Genomic DNA, 15,842 nt, shown 5'->3' with positions numbered 1-15,842 from the left:
TCGTGACCTCTGGAAGAGCAGTCGGGTGCTCTTAACCGCTGAGCCATCTCTCCAGCCCAAGCTCTTCCTTCTGTTAATACCCATACCTGGTCCAGAGGAAGGCCTGGCCATCATTCTGAACCTGACCCAGGGAAGGCCTGACCATCCCCCCCCACCCCCACCCCCGTCTGAGTTATAGGTGGCCTTGACATGACATGAGTGCTCTTTCTTACAGGGGTGCATGCACCTCTCTGTTTTTGAATTCTCTGTCTGCAGGGGACTTAACAAAGATCATTTCCACTAGCAGTGTGAGCATCTATAGGGTCACATCAGAGAGCCCCACATACTAACAGTGTCTTCAGTGTCAAATGACAATGGCCAATGTCCAAGTTATAACACTGCACCAGCCCAAGAGAGTCAGTTTAAGTTTATATCCTGATCACAGAAGTCTGCTGTGGGAGGGTGGGTGAAATAATAAAGGTGCTTGTCACCAAGATGACCCAAGTCTCAGGTTAGGGACTCAAAGGGTGGAGGCAGAGAACCAACTCCTCCAAGTTGTCCTCTGACCTGTACATGTGTTCTGTGGCACACAGGTAACCTCCACCTCCAATTCTGTGAGAAAGGAAGACAGCACAATCAAGAGAGCATTGTGATGTGGCAGTGGTGGTGGTGTGTGAGTGTGTGTGAGTGTGTGTGTGTGTGTGTGTGTGTGTGTGTGTGAGAGAGAGAGAGAGAGAGAGAGAGAGAGAGAGAGAGAGAGAGAGAGAGAGAGAGGAGGTGGGGCAGGACATCTACCATTAAGCCTGGTAGTGGGAATTCAATTCCCAGGCCCCATATGGTGGATGGAGTGAACCAGTTTCCACAGGTTTTCTTCTGTTCTCCATATGTGAACTATGGCATACACATTACCCCTCCTTCCCCACAAATAAATGATGCAAAACCTTTTCTGAAGGGAGTACAGGGACTGAGAACGTGGCTCAGTGATTAAGAGTGATTGTTGTTTTCCTGGGGGACCTGAGTTTGGTTCCCAGCACTCCAGCTCCAGGGTATCTGATGTCTCTGGCCCCTACAGGCACTTGGACTCATGTATACCACATACCCTCACCGAGACAAAGGCACATATACAGGATTAGAATAAAATGGATCTTAAAAACAGGATACCTCTGGAGCAGGGCAGATGAAACTTCTGAGATATGTATCACATACTCGGCCCTGGGCCTTTGTTCCAGAACACTGTTTTGTTTTGCTTTGCTTTGCTTTGTTTTGTTTTGTTTTGTTTTGTTTTGTTTTGAGATAGTCTCACAATGTTCCCCAGGCTCATCTGGACCTCACTATATATAGCCCAGGCTGGCCTTAAACAGACAAAAGCAGGCCTGGATATATGGCTCAGCGGTTAAGAGCACCGACTCCTCTTCCAGAGGTCCTGAGTTCAATTCCCAGCAACCACATGGTGGCTCACAACCATCTGTAAAGAGATCTGATGCCTTCTTCTGGTGTGTCTGAAGACAGCTACAGTGTACTTATATATAATAAATGAATAAATCTTAAAAAAAAAAACTGACAGAGGCAGAGATCTGCCTCAGCTTGAGTGTACCCTATGCCACTACGCCTGGCGACACTCTTCTAACTGAGTCCCATTTTCCTCTCACATAACTCTCAGGGTAGCTCAGGTATAATCAATCCAAGCTCTTGTTAAACATCCAAGGTTTGCCAATTGTCACCGGACTATAGAATCCAGCATTTTCACCACTTGCCTGGCAATCTTTTTTTTAGTTTTCTTTTCATTGTTGTTTGTTTTACATGACGAGGATTTTTTTGTGTAACCATGACTGTCCTGGAACTAGCTCGCTCAGTAGGCCAGGCTGGCATTGAACTCACAGAGCTCCCGCCTGTCCCTGCCTCCCGAGTGCTGGGATTAGAGGTGTGCATCATCATCACCCAGCAGTCTGTGGAGCTCTTACAGCAGGTTTTGTGTGTCATGAAAACGACTCGTTGGTTTAAAGATATTTGAAAGACAAATTGGGTGAGAAGGTCACTTCAATCTGGCTTCTGGAAGCCTCGTGCCTACCCCGTGTTCAGTCAGTTAACTGTGGCTTTCATGACCAAATACAGATTAGACCCTGGAGAGACAGCAGTAGCGAGGCTGGATCAGCCTCAGGACACAAGCACACAAAAGAGATACATAATAAAGGTTCTTTTGCTTACCTCCAAGTTGAAGTCTTTTCCAAAAATTATTTAAAAATGGAAAATGCTAACCAGAAACATTTCTTTTACAAAATAGAAGAAAATCAAGAATCAGGAGCCAAATAATATATTTATAGGCAAGACTGTGTGTATTTATAGCTATGAAATTTTAGAACTGAAATAGTAAATACTATTTTCAATTATTTCAAAACATTGGAAGGATCTCAACTGCATTAGATTACAAATATTTTTCTCAATGAACACTGACATTCCCTGGAGAGTGGATAACAAATCTACCCACTCCTCCTCAGTCCTAAGGACAAAGTTCACCTCGGGAAAGTAACCAGTTCATTGGACTTACAGAGCATGGGGGAGGTGCTAAGGGCAGGAGCATGGGGTCCCTCATAGCATGGTGCCCCCTTCAGCTGGCCTTCCACAGCCTATTTACTCTAGCAGCTTCCAAGCCCGAGGCCATGAGCAATCAGGGCAGAACTGCCTCCAGATGGCTGGACGGAGCAGTGTCTGGTGACCCTCTCCATTGCCTTTCTCTATGAGGCATGCTAACGGTTTACAGGCCCAACAGTGACAGACTAGTGCAAACAGGCACAGCTCATCTGAGGAAGATGGTGGCTGGTTTGTTCAGAGGACTGAATGGCACAGAGAGTGGGCAGAAGGAAGAAGTTTCAAAGAATACTCTCTGAAAGGGGCATCTGGACTCACTCCACGGGCCCAGACAAGCTGGGCACGAGAGATAGGAGCATTCACATGGTTTTTCTGGACATTTACATCTTCACCACTTAACCTGGTTAGAATCACCCCAAGCATCCTGAGAGCTCAGTGCATCTGTCCCTCTGCTGTTATGAAAGAGCTCTCTGCTTACTGCATTTGACAATAGTAACTTGGGGAGGTAGTCAAGGTTTTGGGTTTAGAATAAATTTTTTTTCTTGCATAAATGACAACAAAATGTATTTTCCAGCCCAGGGGTTAGTTCTAGTTTCATGGTTGTGCCTTGTCTAATTCTGACTGACCAACAAAGATTGTTAACTCAAGTGAAGGTTTCTCAGATCCCACTATTTGAGAAATGGTTTGTTTCAAAAGGGCCGAGAAGCAGCTGGACACGCATGAGGTCACACAGCTTTTGAGCGCTGGGGACCAAGACTGGACTCCAGGGTCTCATGTAACCCAGGTAAACCTTGGTCTTCATGGATGACAGACACCAAACCAACCCCCAGGGTCTGGGCTCCTCCCTGCCTGGATCTGCACAGCCTTCTGATGACACTAGCCCCACAAAGGGAATGGAGCTGATGCAGCAGGATCCCAGCCCTAGGGCAATGGAGACCGGCTTCTGTGAGTGCCGGAGGGCAGCAGGAGCCAAGCAGGGCCAGTTAAGGCAGTCATGAGACCTTCGCCAGAGGGCTTTCCCACTCTGGATCACTCCTGTAGTGACTGTCCAGGCACCGGCGGAAGCTGTGCCTGAGGAAACCCCACAGTGTCTTCTGATTCTGAGGCAGGCAGTGTGGCCGGGCTTCTGAGAGCATTGCTGCTCTGGGAGTCTGGGACACAGAGACAGTCTGAGTCAACAAAAACCAGATGGGGAGTTTACTCAGAGGCACCTCTGAGGACAAATCACCAAACACCACTACAGTGTGCTAGACACATAGGAACACAATGTCAGAATTTATTGAGTGACAATAAGTTCACAAGGTTTAGTGTTTTAAGTGATAGCAATATAATTTGTCTACTTGGTAACCTGGCTGAGGCAAACACAGGTTCTTTTACTTCAATCTAACTATCATTAATGTTCACATCACACACAACACAGGGAATGTATCTACATATCTGTATATTGTCTTCATTTCTTTTCTATTGCCATGATAAGACTTTATGACTCAGGCATTTTATAGAAGCAAGCATTTGATTTGGGGACTTACAGTTCCAGAGGACGAGTCCATGACCTTCATGGTGGGAAGCATGGCAGCTCCAGGCATGGTACTGGAGCAGTAGCTGAGAGCTTATTTCTGATCCACGAGCACAAGAGTGGCAGGGAAGGGAGGGAAGGAGGGAAGAGAGAGAGAGAGAGAGAGAGAGAGAGAGAGAGAGAGAGAGAGAGAGAGAGAACAGAGACACAGACACATGGTGTGAGCTTTCAAAACTCAAAACCCACCCCCAGTGACATACCTCCCTCCACAATGTCAACACCCCCTAATCCTTCCCAAACAGTTCTAGCAATTCAAATATATGAACCTATGGTGGCCATTCAAACCACCCTAAATATGTGTTATAGAACGAATATGTATTGAGACAGCACAGAGTTGGAAAGGCATTACAGCAGCACTGAGAGCCTGCAGTGGCGATGAGCCAGAGTGCCTGGAGGGAGCTGCAGGAATCAGGTCTGCAGAGTACAGCTGCTGAGTCAGAGTAAACCTGTCTGAAGCAGGATATGGGACAGGAGCGGGAAACAGGTGACCAAGTCCAGGTCTGGAGGGGTTAACGGGGACGGGGGGGGGGCAGCCAAGGAGGCCTTGTCAACAGCTGGGGACTGAGGCTAGCTGAAGCTCCAGGGATGCACAAAGTCCTGAGTCTTCAACCCACACATCAGGGTATCAGATAGTAGGTTGATATGAGACCATGCACTGTCACTTATGGGGACTCTTTCCTTGGTTGGTGCATCCAATAGTCTTGCACCTGGTTCTCCTGGATTTCTTTGAGACAGAGCTTTGCCATGTAGCCACCTGCCTCTGCCTCCTGATGTGATTTGGATACTTACATATGCCCCTGCAGGCTCAATTTACCCCTATTCACTTACTGGGCGGCACCCTTTCTGTTCTCAGGAGTAAGTCATTTATCAATCTATGGATTGATGGGTGCTGGATGGGCGGTGCCTGTCAGATGGTATTTATAGGTCTATCAGAAACTGCTGTCATCTCTCTCTCAAAATGGAGTAAAAAACTGTTTATAAAGAACTGGAGCGCACTTGATTCAGCAGCACATACACTAAAAATAAAGAAGTGGAGGAATGGCTCAGCATTCGTGAGTGTCTGCTGCTTTCCCAGAGGACTGTCAGTTTCCCACGCTCACACCAGGTAGCTCACAATCTCTAACTCCAGTTCAGGGGTTCCATGTCCTCTTCTGGCCTCCAAAAGCATCTGTATACACGTGGTGTACACACAGGCACACATACATCTTTTTTTTTTTTTTTGGTTCTTTTTTTCGGAGCTGGGGACCGAACCCAGGGCCTTGCGCTTCCTAGGCAAGCGCTCTACCACTGAGCTAAATCCCCAGCCCCCACACATACATCTTTTAAAAAGTTGTTTATGAAATGGAGTCTCCTAGAGCAAGGCACATCCTAGAATGCCAGTCTTACTCTAAATGGAACAACCAAAAGTACATAACCTGACCTTGCCACAAACCACACTCTACGAGTTTCCTCTGGCTTTCCCAGGGCCCGCCTTCCGGTGGGCTATAGTAGAGGGAATGGATTCTTGTCCCTTGGGGACAGATCTGAGTACTAGTGTTCTGGAAAGTGCAGATAGAAGTGACCAGAATCCTGCCTTCTCATATACAATCCATAGGCTTAGCTGTGTGACCTGCTCCCATTCAGCAAACCCAAATCTCATGCTTCCCAGCTCCCAGGAGTTACTGACACCCTAGTCCCTGGACTTGCCTCTGCCTGCAGCACCTCAGAGTTCCTCCATGAAGCACAGCTGCCCAGTGCCTTGCAGTCTCCTGCGCCTTTCAGGAAATCTTGCCTGGTTTGCTTCTCCTTGGTGTCCTCAGTCTGCAGACACTACATTCCACTTCACTCCACAGGGACAAACTTGTATTCATAGTTTTTTGGAAGAGGGCACTTTACCTCTGCATCCTCAGTTCACTGTCTTAAGGTACATTTACTAATACTTGATTGCAGTCTGGATAGATGGCTCAGTAGCTAAGAGCACCGACTGCTCTTCCAGAGGTCCTGAGTTCAATTCCCAGCAACCACATGGTGGCTCACAACCATCTGTAATGGGATCTGATGCCCTCTTCTGGTGTGTCTAAGGACAGCTACAGTGTACTTACATAGAATAATTAAATCTTTAAAAAAAATACTTGATTACTAAAGACCTTATAATGGTTACAAAAATAATTACTTATTAAAAATAAAAATACAGTTAGGTGTAGCACATGCCTTTAACCTCAGGAAAGGCAGATCTTCGTGAGTTCAAGGCCAGCCTAATCTGCATACTGAGTTTCCAGGACTATGGCCTCCTGCCTCAAGACCAAAACAAAACACCCCCCCCCAAAACAAATACAAAACACAACAACAACAACAAAATCCATAGCCTTCTTGTGTATTTAAAAAAAAAAGCCTCCAGAAATCTGTCATGAATTAGAAAGGCTTGAGGAAACTGCCTTTGGTTTGGAAGGTTTCCCAAATTTTTGTTTAATGTGTTATTGAGGAGAAAAAAATAAAAATAAAAAAGGACACCCAGGTACCCAGCACAGTTGGTAAAGAGTTTATTAAGCGGCTGGGAAGCTCTTCCCACTCTAACAACAGAAAAACACTCTCCACCCCTCACCCTCCCCAGTGTTGGCCACTCCGACTCATGGTGGAGCCTCACACTGTAAACACCTGCCTTTCAGAGTTCAGTACAGGGACATGTCTTCCTCTGGAAATAAAACTTTCAGTCTCAACTCAAAAGGGAACAAAGGCATATATCTCGGCTTCTGCAACATTTGGTACAAGTTTGCAACAAAACCGTACATAGCAGCATGCTGCTAACCGGAGAGGAGATGGGGCTAGCCTGGGCAAGCCTTGCAGGAATGCTTTAGCATCTGTTATCACTGCAGTTTTCACATATGGCAGGTGGGGCTGCACCACAACGCAGGAGTCTCATTGCTCCAGGGTCAGACACTGGACTCTCCAGCACAGGAAATGTCTCTTGGAAGTTAGTAAATATACAAGTAGAAAAAAAAAATTGCCTTAAGAAAATTTCACAAACGACTATCTGAAATGTTTTTTATCACAGCTTTTATATATATAAAGCTCCCCCCACCCTATGGAGTCTTTGATGAAATGAACCTAGTCGCTATCATCTGATCCATGTTCTGAGCCTCGGTCTGAGGCCTCATTGTTTGAGCCCTCTGGTTCCGATTCATTTCCAGAGCCTTGGCCAGAACCTTCGTTGTCAGAGCCCTGCTCTGATTCGTGGTCCGACTCTGCACTTGGAGAAACCGGGCGAGAATCGTTCTCATTCTCTGAGCCTCCGGAGGGGCTCCTCCCGGACTGCGCAGACTCATTGTCTGACTGCTCAGAGCCGGAGCGCCTTCTCTTTCTGGACGGCTGGTCACTGTCGGAATCCTCATCGGACTCCTGCCTACCAGACCTCCGGGGGCTACCCGCCTCGCTGCCAGACTTGTTCTGGTTGTCATCTGAGTCGCTCTCCGATGAGGCGCGTCTGTTGGGCCTCTCGTCATCATCAGAGTCGCTGTTGCTGTTCCTGGGATGTCTGAGGAGAGAGGTGTGGGTGAGACACTAGGAGAACCAGCAGCACTTTCTGTCCTGGGTCTGGTGCGCTACACAGGAGTGCCTCTGTGAACTTGTTTTGTGTGCTATTCTGTAAATATGGACCCTTCACTGTAAACTGAGAACAACGAGGGAGCATGTGGCGACCAGCAGCCAGTCTGCGCATGAACAGAAGTGTGATTCATACCCACCATGTTAGGCTCTGTTTAGCAGGGGTTTTTCAACTTCAAACTCAAAAGGGCAAAGGGGGGGGGGGTCTTCAGTTGACCTTCTAACAAATCCTAGGCACGAATGTAAAACGTGGGCCCTCTGAAGGTGCTGAGACTCCAAAGTTCTAAGACTGGAACAGCAGAACACTTCCTGGGACACCTCAAGAGTGACCTCAGTTTTCTGAGGCTTGTGTAGGCTCCATCTTCCCAAGGACAAGGGTGTCAGACAGGAAGTCAGGGGCCTTCAGCTTACTAACTTTTCTTCCCAGGTCCCTTCACTGTCTGCTGACATGTATGAGGGAAAGGAAGGTGGCAGCAGCTGGGGAGTGGGGTGGTCCTGGTCTCCTGCTTCAATAGGCTAGAACCACACCCTTAACCACTGAGAGGTCTGCCTTAGACTTGTGCTGGGCAGTTTCAGTTTCCATGACACATTCCAACAGGACTCAGACTGGGAAAGGTGAGGGAGAAGGGAAAGCATCCTTACACACTAAAGAAAGGGTCCTCAGGTGGCCTCAAAGGAGGAACCACACATGCATTACTTAGCACAGGTCATGAGAACATGGGGATGTGACCAAAGGGATGATGGTGACATGTGCTATGCGGATCCATTCAGAATCAGTGGGTCATTTCATTCCACTTGGCCCAGTGCCCAGTATTAACTGGTGCAAATGGTGCACATAAACTTGGCCTTGGCTACAGGCAGCAGCTCAGCCACACTCGTTCTGTGAAGAGCCTGCATCTCTTCCCCTAGCCCTGCAGACGGCTACCAAACAGCGTGGGGGGCACTGTGAGGAAAAAGGGCGGAGCAGCCCTTCAGGGAGAGCAAAAGAAAATTACACCTCCACAGATGGTTCTGCTGTGCTGAGGTCAGTGCCTCAGCAGTGCCACAGTCACTCTGACCAGAACTCTTCCTCCTCCCATTGCACTCAACACACCCTTTCTCTTACCAAAAACAGAGCTACCATCAATTCTAGTGTGGGTGTGTTCACCAGAGCATAGATGGGAAAGTCAAGTGGACATGTACAGCCCACTGAGAGGTGGTTTGGATCTGAGGTATCCTCATGTGTTTTTATCAGCTTTTATATATATAAAGCTCCTCCCAACCCCATGGAGTCTTTGATGAAATAAACCTAGTTGTTATCATCTGATCCATGTTCTGAGCCTCTTAGGAAGGACATAAATGTTGGCTGGATGAAGAAGCAATGGTCATAGGGGAGTGCAGGGAGTGTGATACAGAAAGTTCTATCCCAGGAGTCTAGGCGCGGGCGGGCGTGTGAGCACCCAGGTCACGCACAGTCAGGAGTCTTTCAACAAGGCTATGAGTTCAGGGTGAGTAAACTAAGTCCACCAAGGAAGGCAGAGGTGTGTCTCCAACCTAGCAGGGGAAAAAATGGGGACTAAATCCCTCATTTCCATAAGGCCAGGGCCAGGCTACTATAGTACCTGCTAGCCAGTGTTTGGACAGCAGAATGACACTTGCTTTGGAATGAGGGTGCCACCTAGCATATCAGCTGAGCTTCTCAATGACATATCCGCTGTAGTTTCCTCTAGCTACAAGACAGCTAGGCACGGAGTACAAATCTGAGGCAGGAGGGTCACCGAGAGTACAAGGCCAGCCTGAAGCTGGTGAGAGGACAGCACACTGACCACTCCCAGTCGTCTGGTCTCCAAATTTGTTTTCCCTCTAAAGACAAAGACACAGGAGAGGATCCAGATGGCTGGTTAGCAGCCACTGTGACTTCCCACAGTTAGAGTGATCCCTGGGATTGTTGTCCCTATCACCCTGGGACTTACTGATCATGAGAGTTTAACAAGAGGGGCGGGGAGGGGGGTGTTTCTTACCCTTCATCAGCAATTTTCAGTTTATCCTCATCTGAAGAATCATCGCTTGATGATATAATGGCTTTGGATTTTATTTTTCCTTTCATTGAAGGAGGCAGGCGTTCTGGCTTGGGCTAGAGAATGTCAGGCATAACCCATTAGTTGGGGTTCTCATATTACTGGGACATCTTATCAGACTAGGCCTTACGACAGTAACAGGATCAACGGACACCAATAAAACCATCTGTGCTGAAAGAAGCTGCACGAGTGTGCCACAGCACCCCATCAGACAGACAGACAGACAGAGAGGCATGTATGCGCGCGCGCGCGCACACACACACACACACACACACACACACACACACACACACACGGCAGGAAGACAATTCTAGCACTCACAGCCTTCTTTTTCTCTGCTCTCGGTGGACGGCGCTTCTTTGGTTTGGGGCCATTTTCTGTTTCATCATCATCAGATCCTTCTTCTCCCTTTGGAGGTCTTGAACAGTAGATAGCAAGAGGTTGTCAGGAGGTTCATAGCGGCCAGGTCTGAGGCTACACTGCCGTCCCAGTACGGCTACCAACTCAGCTATGCTATGCACTAAGGACACAGGGCCCACAGTCTGCAGGCTCCCTCCTTCATCTATACGGCCATCTGCACATGGTGCAGTGCCTGAGTGAGGAATCCATGTTTTGCATCTCCAACTCTTTCCCTTACTTTTCCTTCCTTCTCATTTGCTACCAAGATCCTCATTACATGAAGGGATCAACAGGTTCTTTCTCAAGGATGGGAAGGGATAGGAAGGACCAGTCTGGAGAAAATTGCTGAAAGAAGACTTGTAGGCAGGAAAGCATGGGGCATCCTGGATCTTATGACAGATGGCATTGGTGGTTAAAGGCACTTTCACACCATTCATTCACATTCCAGAGAGGAACGCTCAGTGACGGCCAGTACTGGACATGCACAGTCAATGAAGCTGCCACCCAGGCTGCTCGCTTCACATCTGTATCCAGAGGACGTTACAGAAAACTGGGCATAGTAGTGCACATCAGTAATCCCAGTGCTCTGGAGGCAGAGACAAGTAGATCTCTGTGAGTTTAAGGCCAACCTGAGATACACAATAAATTCAAGGCTACTATGGGATGTATGAACCCTGTTATAAGGAACAAAATGGTAAGAGGAAGGACAACAGTGGCTGTCAGCTGTTTAACCTAGGAATAACCTAGGGATATATATGCAAATTAAACACCCGAGCTTCTGAAACAAGCTATAACAGGGAGGCAGTGTAGGAAGATGAAGTGTTTGTAAACAAAGCAAAGCCCCTCGCCTTTGTAGATGTCAGAACAGTAATGAGGGCACTACCTTCTCCTCCTCTTCTTCTTCCTCTCTCCACCTTCCTCCTCTTCACCTTCCTGTTCACTGCCACTGCCCTTCCTTTTCTTCTTCTTCTTGGATATAGGGAGGTCGTCATCAGTGTCATCGTTGACAAACTCATCAAACTCGCCTCCTTTCTTGGAACGCTACGATCCAAGGAGACCACAATCAGCCACTTGCAGGTAGTGAGAGCACAGCTGGGGCAGGACCCCGGAGAGCGCTCCTGCAGGTCTCTGACAAGTGAAGGGCTTTTACCAAGTCGCCCTGAAGAGGGGCTTGGCTGGGCCCACATTTTCTACACTCGCCATGAGAAATCAGCACAAGACAAGCACACCTTCACTTAAACGCATTTAACCCACCTTAGCTCTGAGAATTCAGAAAGGCGCTGTTTGTTTGCCCCCATGACCACATAGCTGACTAGGAGATACGGGTCTCTGCAGCTACCCAGCATCACATACCAAACACCATACCAGACCCCTCAGCTTGGGAGAAGACCAAGATTCAAAGTACGGTTCTCCCGAATGCTCATTTTATATTTATATTTGGTAAGTCAAACTACCATGGGAGCAGGGACTACCTGGCTTGATGAGGTGGGCAGTACAAGAGCTGCAGAGCACATCTGTGCTCATCCATAGAACCACACCCACCACAAGCACAGAACACTACCCACACCAGATTCTGCAATCTGTGCTAGAAGATGTACTGGCTGGTTTTGTGTGTCAACTTGACGCAAACTGGAGTTATCACAGAAAAGGAGCCTCAGTTGTGGAAATGCCTCCATGAGATCCAGCTGTAAAGCATTTTCTCAATTAGTGGTCAAGGTGGGAGGACCCAGTACATTGTGGGTGGTGGTCTTGGGTTCTATAAGATAGCAAGCTGAGCAAGCCAGGGGAAGCAAGCCAGTAAGTAACATCCCTCCATGGCCTCTGCATCAGCTCCTGCTTCCTGACCTGCTTGAGTTCCAGTCCTGACTTCCTTTGGTGATGAACAGCAATGTGGAAATAAGCTGAATAAACCCTTTCCTCCCCAACTTGCTTCCTGTTTGTGCAGGAATAGGAACCCTGACTAAGACAGAAGACTATTCCTTGGCAGATAAGTGACTAAGGAGTAAGTACAGAGACAAGTAAACTAAGTTCTTGGTCTTTAGAAAGCTCAAAGGCAGCCTCCTGAGGTCGATGCAGACAACAGGCCAGATCTTACCCGCCCTCCACCTCCACCTCTTTTCTTCTCTTTTGTTGCTTCAGTCTCGCCAGTGAACATGAGGATATTTTTGGTCTTCTCCACATACTGGGCCCGCTGTTCCAAAAGTTTCTTTTGCTCTTCCTTTTCTCTGAGACGTTTTTCTTCCTAGTTGGGGGGGGGGGGGTATATATATATGGGAACTGATCGAAACGTTCTTATAATGAACAAAACAGAGAGTAGACAGAGGACTAGTTTCTACACACAGCACGTACACTCCGCTCCTCATTGCTAGTATAAACGCACCTGCTCTTTGAGAAGCTTCTGTCTTAGGAGCTCCTTCTCCTGCTCCTGCTTGGCCCGCAGCTCCCGTTCCTCCTCATCCTGCTTGCGTGCCCGAGCCACATGGTATTGGGCCTGGCTCAGTAAGTCAGAGCACTGCCTAATATTTCAGATGCAAAGACACAACGCTGCAGTTAGGAGCACTTGCTTTCCTTAAACTCACTGTGCTAAGTTCCCCAACTCAGAATTCCTGTCTCGATTCACTGACCTAATGTGAGAAAAGCAGAGAAGTATTTCTTAGCTGGAGTGGTGGTTCAGGCCTGTACTTCTAGCACAAGAGGAGGATCCTGAGTTCTAGCCTAGCTTCAGAGCAAGACCCTGCCTCAAAAAGACAACAGAAAGGACCTTCCCACAACCCAAGTATACAACATCAATTTCCTGAAAGTCTGGAAAGGTGTTGTGGACTCCCAGGGAGAAGGAATGAGTGGCCCTGAGAAGGCCAGGGACCACCTTGTTATGGTGACACGTTCCTAACTCACACCAATACTCCTACTTCCTCCCAAAAGCCACCTTCTGTGAACAGGGCATTACCTGGCTTCAGAGGCAGCAAGGGCCAAATCAAATCTCATCTTATCTCCAACTTTACTCAAGTAACTGAAGTATCTAAATGGAAAGAGAAGATAAAAGACATTTTACTCAACCCTCACCACTAAGGCCCTGTTTAATACACAGAAGTTCATCAAGAAAGGCAAAACATAGTTAATACGTCAGTCAACTAAAAAATAACCATAACAAACAGGTAGTAAACATTAAATTTGCTAACTAACTGTGTCAGCACGGTGGGTGGGGCAGAAGTCCTGAGAGCACTTACACTTCACCACATGAGGCAAGAAACATTAATAGAGATGAACATAAGCACAGCTGATCAGCAGAGATGGGAGCTTTCATTTTACCACACACTGAACTGCTAAGTCCTATAAGGTTAAACACATTGGAACTGAGCTGAATAAATCTGTTAAGCAGTAAGTGATAAGATCTTTAATCCTAGCTTGATGAAAATCAACATCCCATAAAGACACACTGGAACAGAACACGAAACCAACACCAGTGGAGACGAAACAGCTCAAGTGTAAAACGCTGGCTCGCACTGCTGAGAGATTAATGAAAATCTCCACGAGCCCACAGCCAGGCAACCAGTCCTAGAGATAAGGCTTCAAGAGCCCAGTGTGGCAGAACTCTGCCTGGAGCACGGTGCCACCAAAGGCAACTGTGTGCTCCGACCTTAAACCAAACTGTGCTGGACTGCTAAAGCTGCTTTCCTCTAACGGTTATTTTTTATTTTTTTCATTTTTCTGAGGGAAGTAATTTTTTTTTTAAATCTTTTGAGACAGTTTCAAGGAAACAAACTATTGTAAAGCTCCCTTTTCTTCAAAATTGTTACCTGTGTGCAAGCTCCAGCTCTTTCACAGCATTAAGGACTTCCTTCAAATTACTTTTTTCATCTTTCAGGACAGAGGTAGCTAATCTTTGCAAGACCAAGGCCACATTAAACATCAGAACTGTGTCGCTGGGTGCCACGTGTCGGGCCTACAAACACAAAGCAATGCTTGTGGTTTCGTATGACTGGATGCCACCAAAGGTTCTCAACAAGCAAGGCCAGGCAGCCTGCCATTGTGGTTTCGTATGACTGGATGCCACCAAAGGTTCTCAACAAGTCAGGCCATGCAGCCGGCCAGGGGTGGTGGGCAGTTCTGTTACCTTCAGCAGAGTCTGCTTGCACTCCTGCAACTTGCCACACTTGAAGAGGGCACGGGCCAGGTAGAGCACAACTTCAGTGTTTTGGTGCTTATAGAACTTTCGGAGGCAGTTCTCATACTACAAAAAGGAAATGTAGTTAGAAACACAGCAGAGCTGGGAAGTGGTGGCACATTCCCTTAGTCCCGGTTCTCTGGAGGCAGAGGCAAGCCTATCTCAGAGCTCCAGCCAGCTCGCTCTACAGATCCAGTTCCAGGACAGCCAGAGTAGTTACACAGAGAAACTCAGTCTCAGAAGCAGACAAACAACAACAGAACACAGCAGGGAGGCGTTCTCCTGCTGTGTCAGGATCTCCGAGCAACTTCAAAGCAGTGAAAAGACACTCCATTCTGGCTAATTTCAGAGACTAATCTGGAATTGACTTCTGACATTAGTCAGTTTACATATTTACAACATAAAAATCCGATCACAGAAAAACTAGGCTTAAAATATTTTTTTTTACTTGGAATTTGGACCAGTGCTGAATGGAAGGTAGAAAGATTTAAGTCTTCCTGCCTGCCTCCCTCCTTAGCTTGGAAACCCCTTTCTCCTATTTTTAGGACACTATCTAGAATTCCCTGGCCGCCATGACAAGTCCCATTCCTGGACCCTGTGGGTGACAGACTCTAACACCTTCCTCTGGGATCTGTGGAGACTGGTGTCAATGAGCTAATGTGGCAATCAGACTAGCAAACGAGCATATGAGTTAATTTTTTTTTCATGTTTTACTCTAGTGTGTGTGACATGTATCTCATGTGTGTGTCGGGAGGGGTAGGCACAGGGGTCAGAAGACAATGTCAGGTTTCTTGATCTGTTATTTGTCTATCTCATGGACAGGATTTCTCACCCGGACCTTGCCACCCATCCATCCTCACAGCCTGACTTGCTACTTGCCTTTCTCCATTCCTGACAGAATGAACACATTTTACATGGGTACTAGGAATCTGGTTAGTCCTCATGACTATGCGGCAAACACTCCCACACAGTCATCTCCCCAGCCCCGAGTTAATTTTTAAATAAACATTTTTTGACCACAAGCACATACACATCCTGTTCTAGGTAACTGACAAGGTAATTTCCTGGACTATCCCTAATGGCTAATTTGCATTTCTAGAAGGCAGTGCTGCTGTTCTGCAGATTGGGATGGCTTATCACCAAGAACACAACCCAGATGTGTTCTCAATCCGAGTTCTGCAAGTCCCTCCCATCAGTTTAGTTCCTGAAGCCTGGACTAACTACTCTTACCTTCTTCGTTCAGAAGCCTCTTTTTTTCTGACCATACTCTGCCCACAGATACCACAGTGAGTATAAGTTTTCCTTACACTGAAGCACTCAGCAAACATGAGAAACTAACAAGAGCTCCAAGTACAAGCCTTGTTTCCATTTTGTATTTCTTTTGTTTTCAAAGATAAACAGTGGGGCAGCACAGATAGCTCAGTGATGAAGAAAACTTCCTGCTCTTACAGGACTTAAACTTGGCTCCCAGCACCCAGGGTCAGGTGATTCCCAGCAGCCT

At 47.2% G+C, this 15,842-nt stretch overlaps 1 protein-coding gene and 1 long non-coding RNA gene across 3 annotated transcripts in view; both read right to left on the bottom strand.

Moving 5' to 3' along the window:
* Positions 1 to 2,289: 2,289 nt before the first annotated feature.
* On the bottom strand, positions 2,290 to 4,998 carry LOC147996920 (uncharacterized). Of its 2 annotated transcripts, none has more exons than XR_015652350.1 (2): positions 4,095 to 4,998; positions 2,290 to 3,734 (listed from the first exon to the last, which is right to left on the bottom strand). It is a non-coding gene; the product is annotated as an uncharacterized LOC147996920 (long non-coding RNA). The 2 variants fall into 2 exon arrangements; XR_015652349.1 differs by having other exon boundaries at positions 2,290 to 3,716; positions 4,095 to 4,585.
* Positions 4,999 to 6,636: 1,638 nt separating this feature from the next.
* Ctr9 (CTR9 component of Paf1/RNA polymerase II complex) overlaps positions 6,637 to 15,842 on the bottom strand; it is a 30,030-nt gene continuing 20,824 nt past the window's right edge. Inside the window, 9 exon segments of the mRNA NM_001100661.1 lie at positions 6,637 to 7,652; positions 9,721 to 9,833; positions 10,099 to 10,195; positions 11,060 to 11,217; positions 12,272 to 12,418; positions 12,557 to 12,692; positions 13,124 to 13,195; positions 13,974 to 14,119; positions 14,291 to 14,407. Of these exon segments, the coding sequence (NP_001094131.1) occupies positions 7,226 to 7,652; positions 9,721 to 9,833; positions 10,099 to 10,195; positions 11,060 to 11,217; positions 12,272 to 12,418; positions 12,557 to 12,692; positions 13,124 to 13,195; positions 13,974 to 14,119; positions 14,291 to 14,407 (1,413 nt within the window). The 3' untranslated portion in view covers positions 6,637 to 7,225.

This window comes from Rattus norvegicus, chromosome 1 (assembly GCF_021556685.1).
Source record: "Rattus norvegicus strain SHRSP/BbbUtx chromosome 1, alternate assembly SHRSP_T2T, whole genome shotgun sequence".
Classification (NCBI taxonomy): Eukaryota; Metazoa; Chordata; class Mammalia; order Rodentia; family Muridae; genus Rattus; species Rattus norvegicus.
The sequence above is the reverse complement of the archived record's forward strand: the minus strand, read 5'-3'. Positions and strand labels throughout refer to the sequence as shown.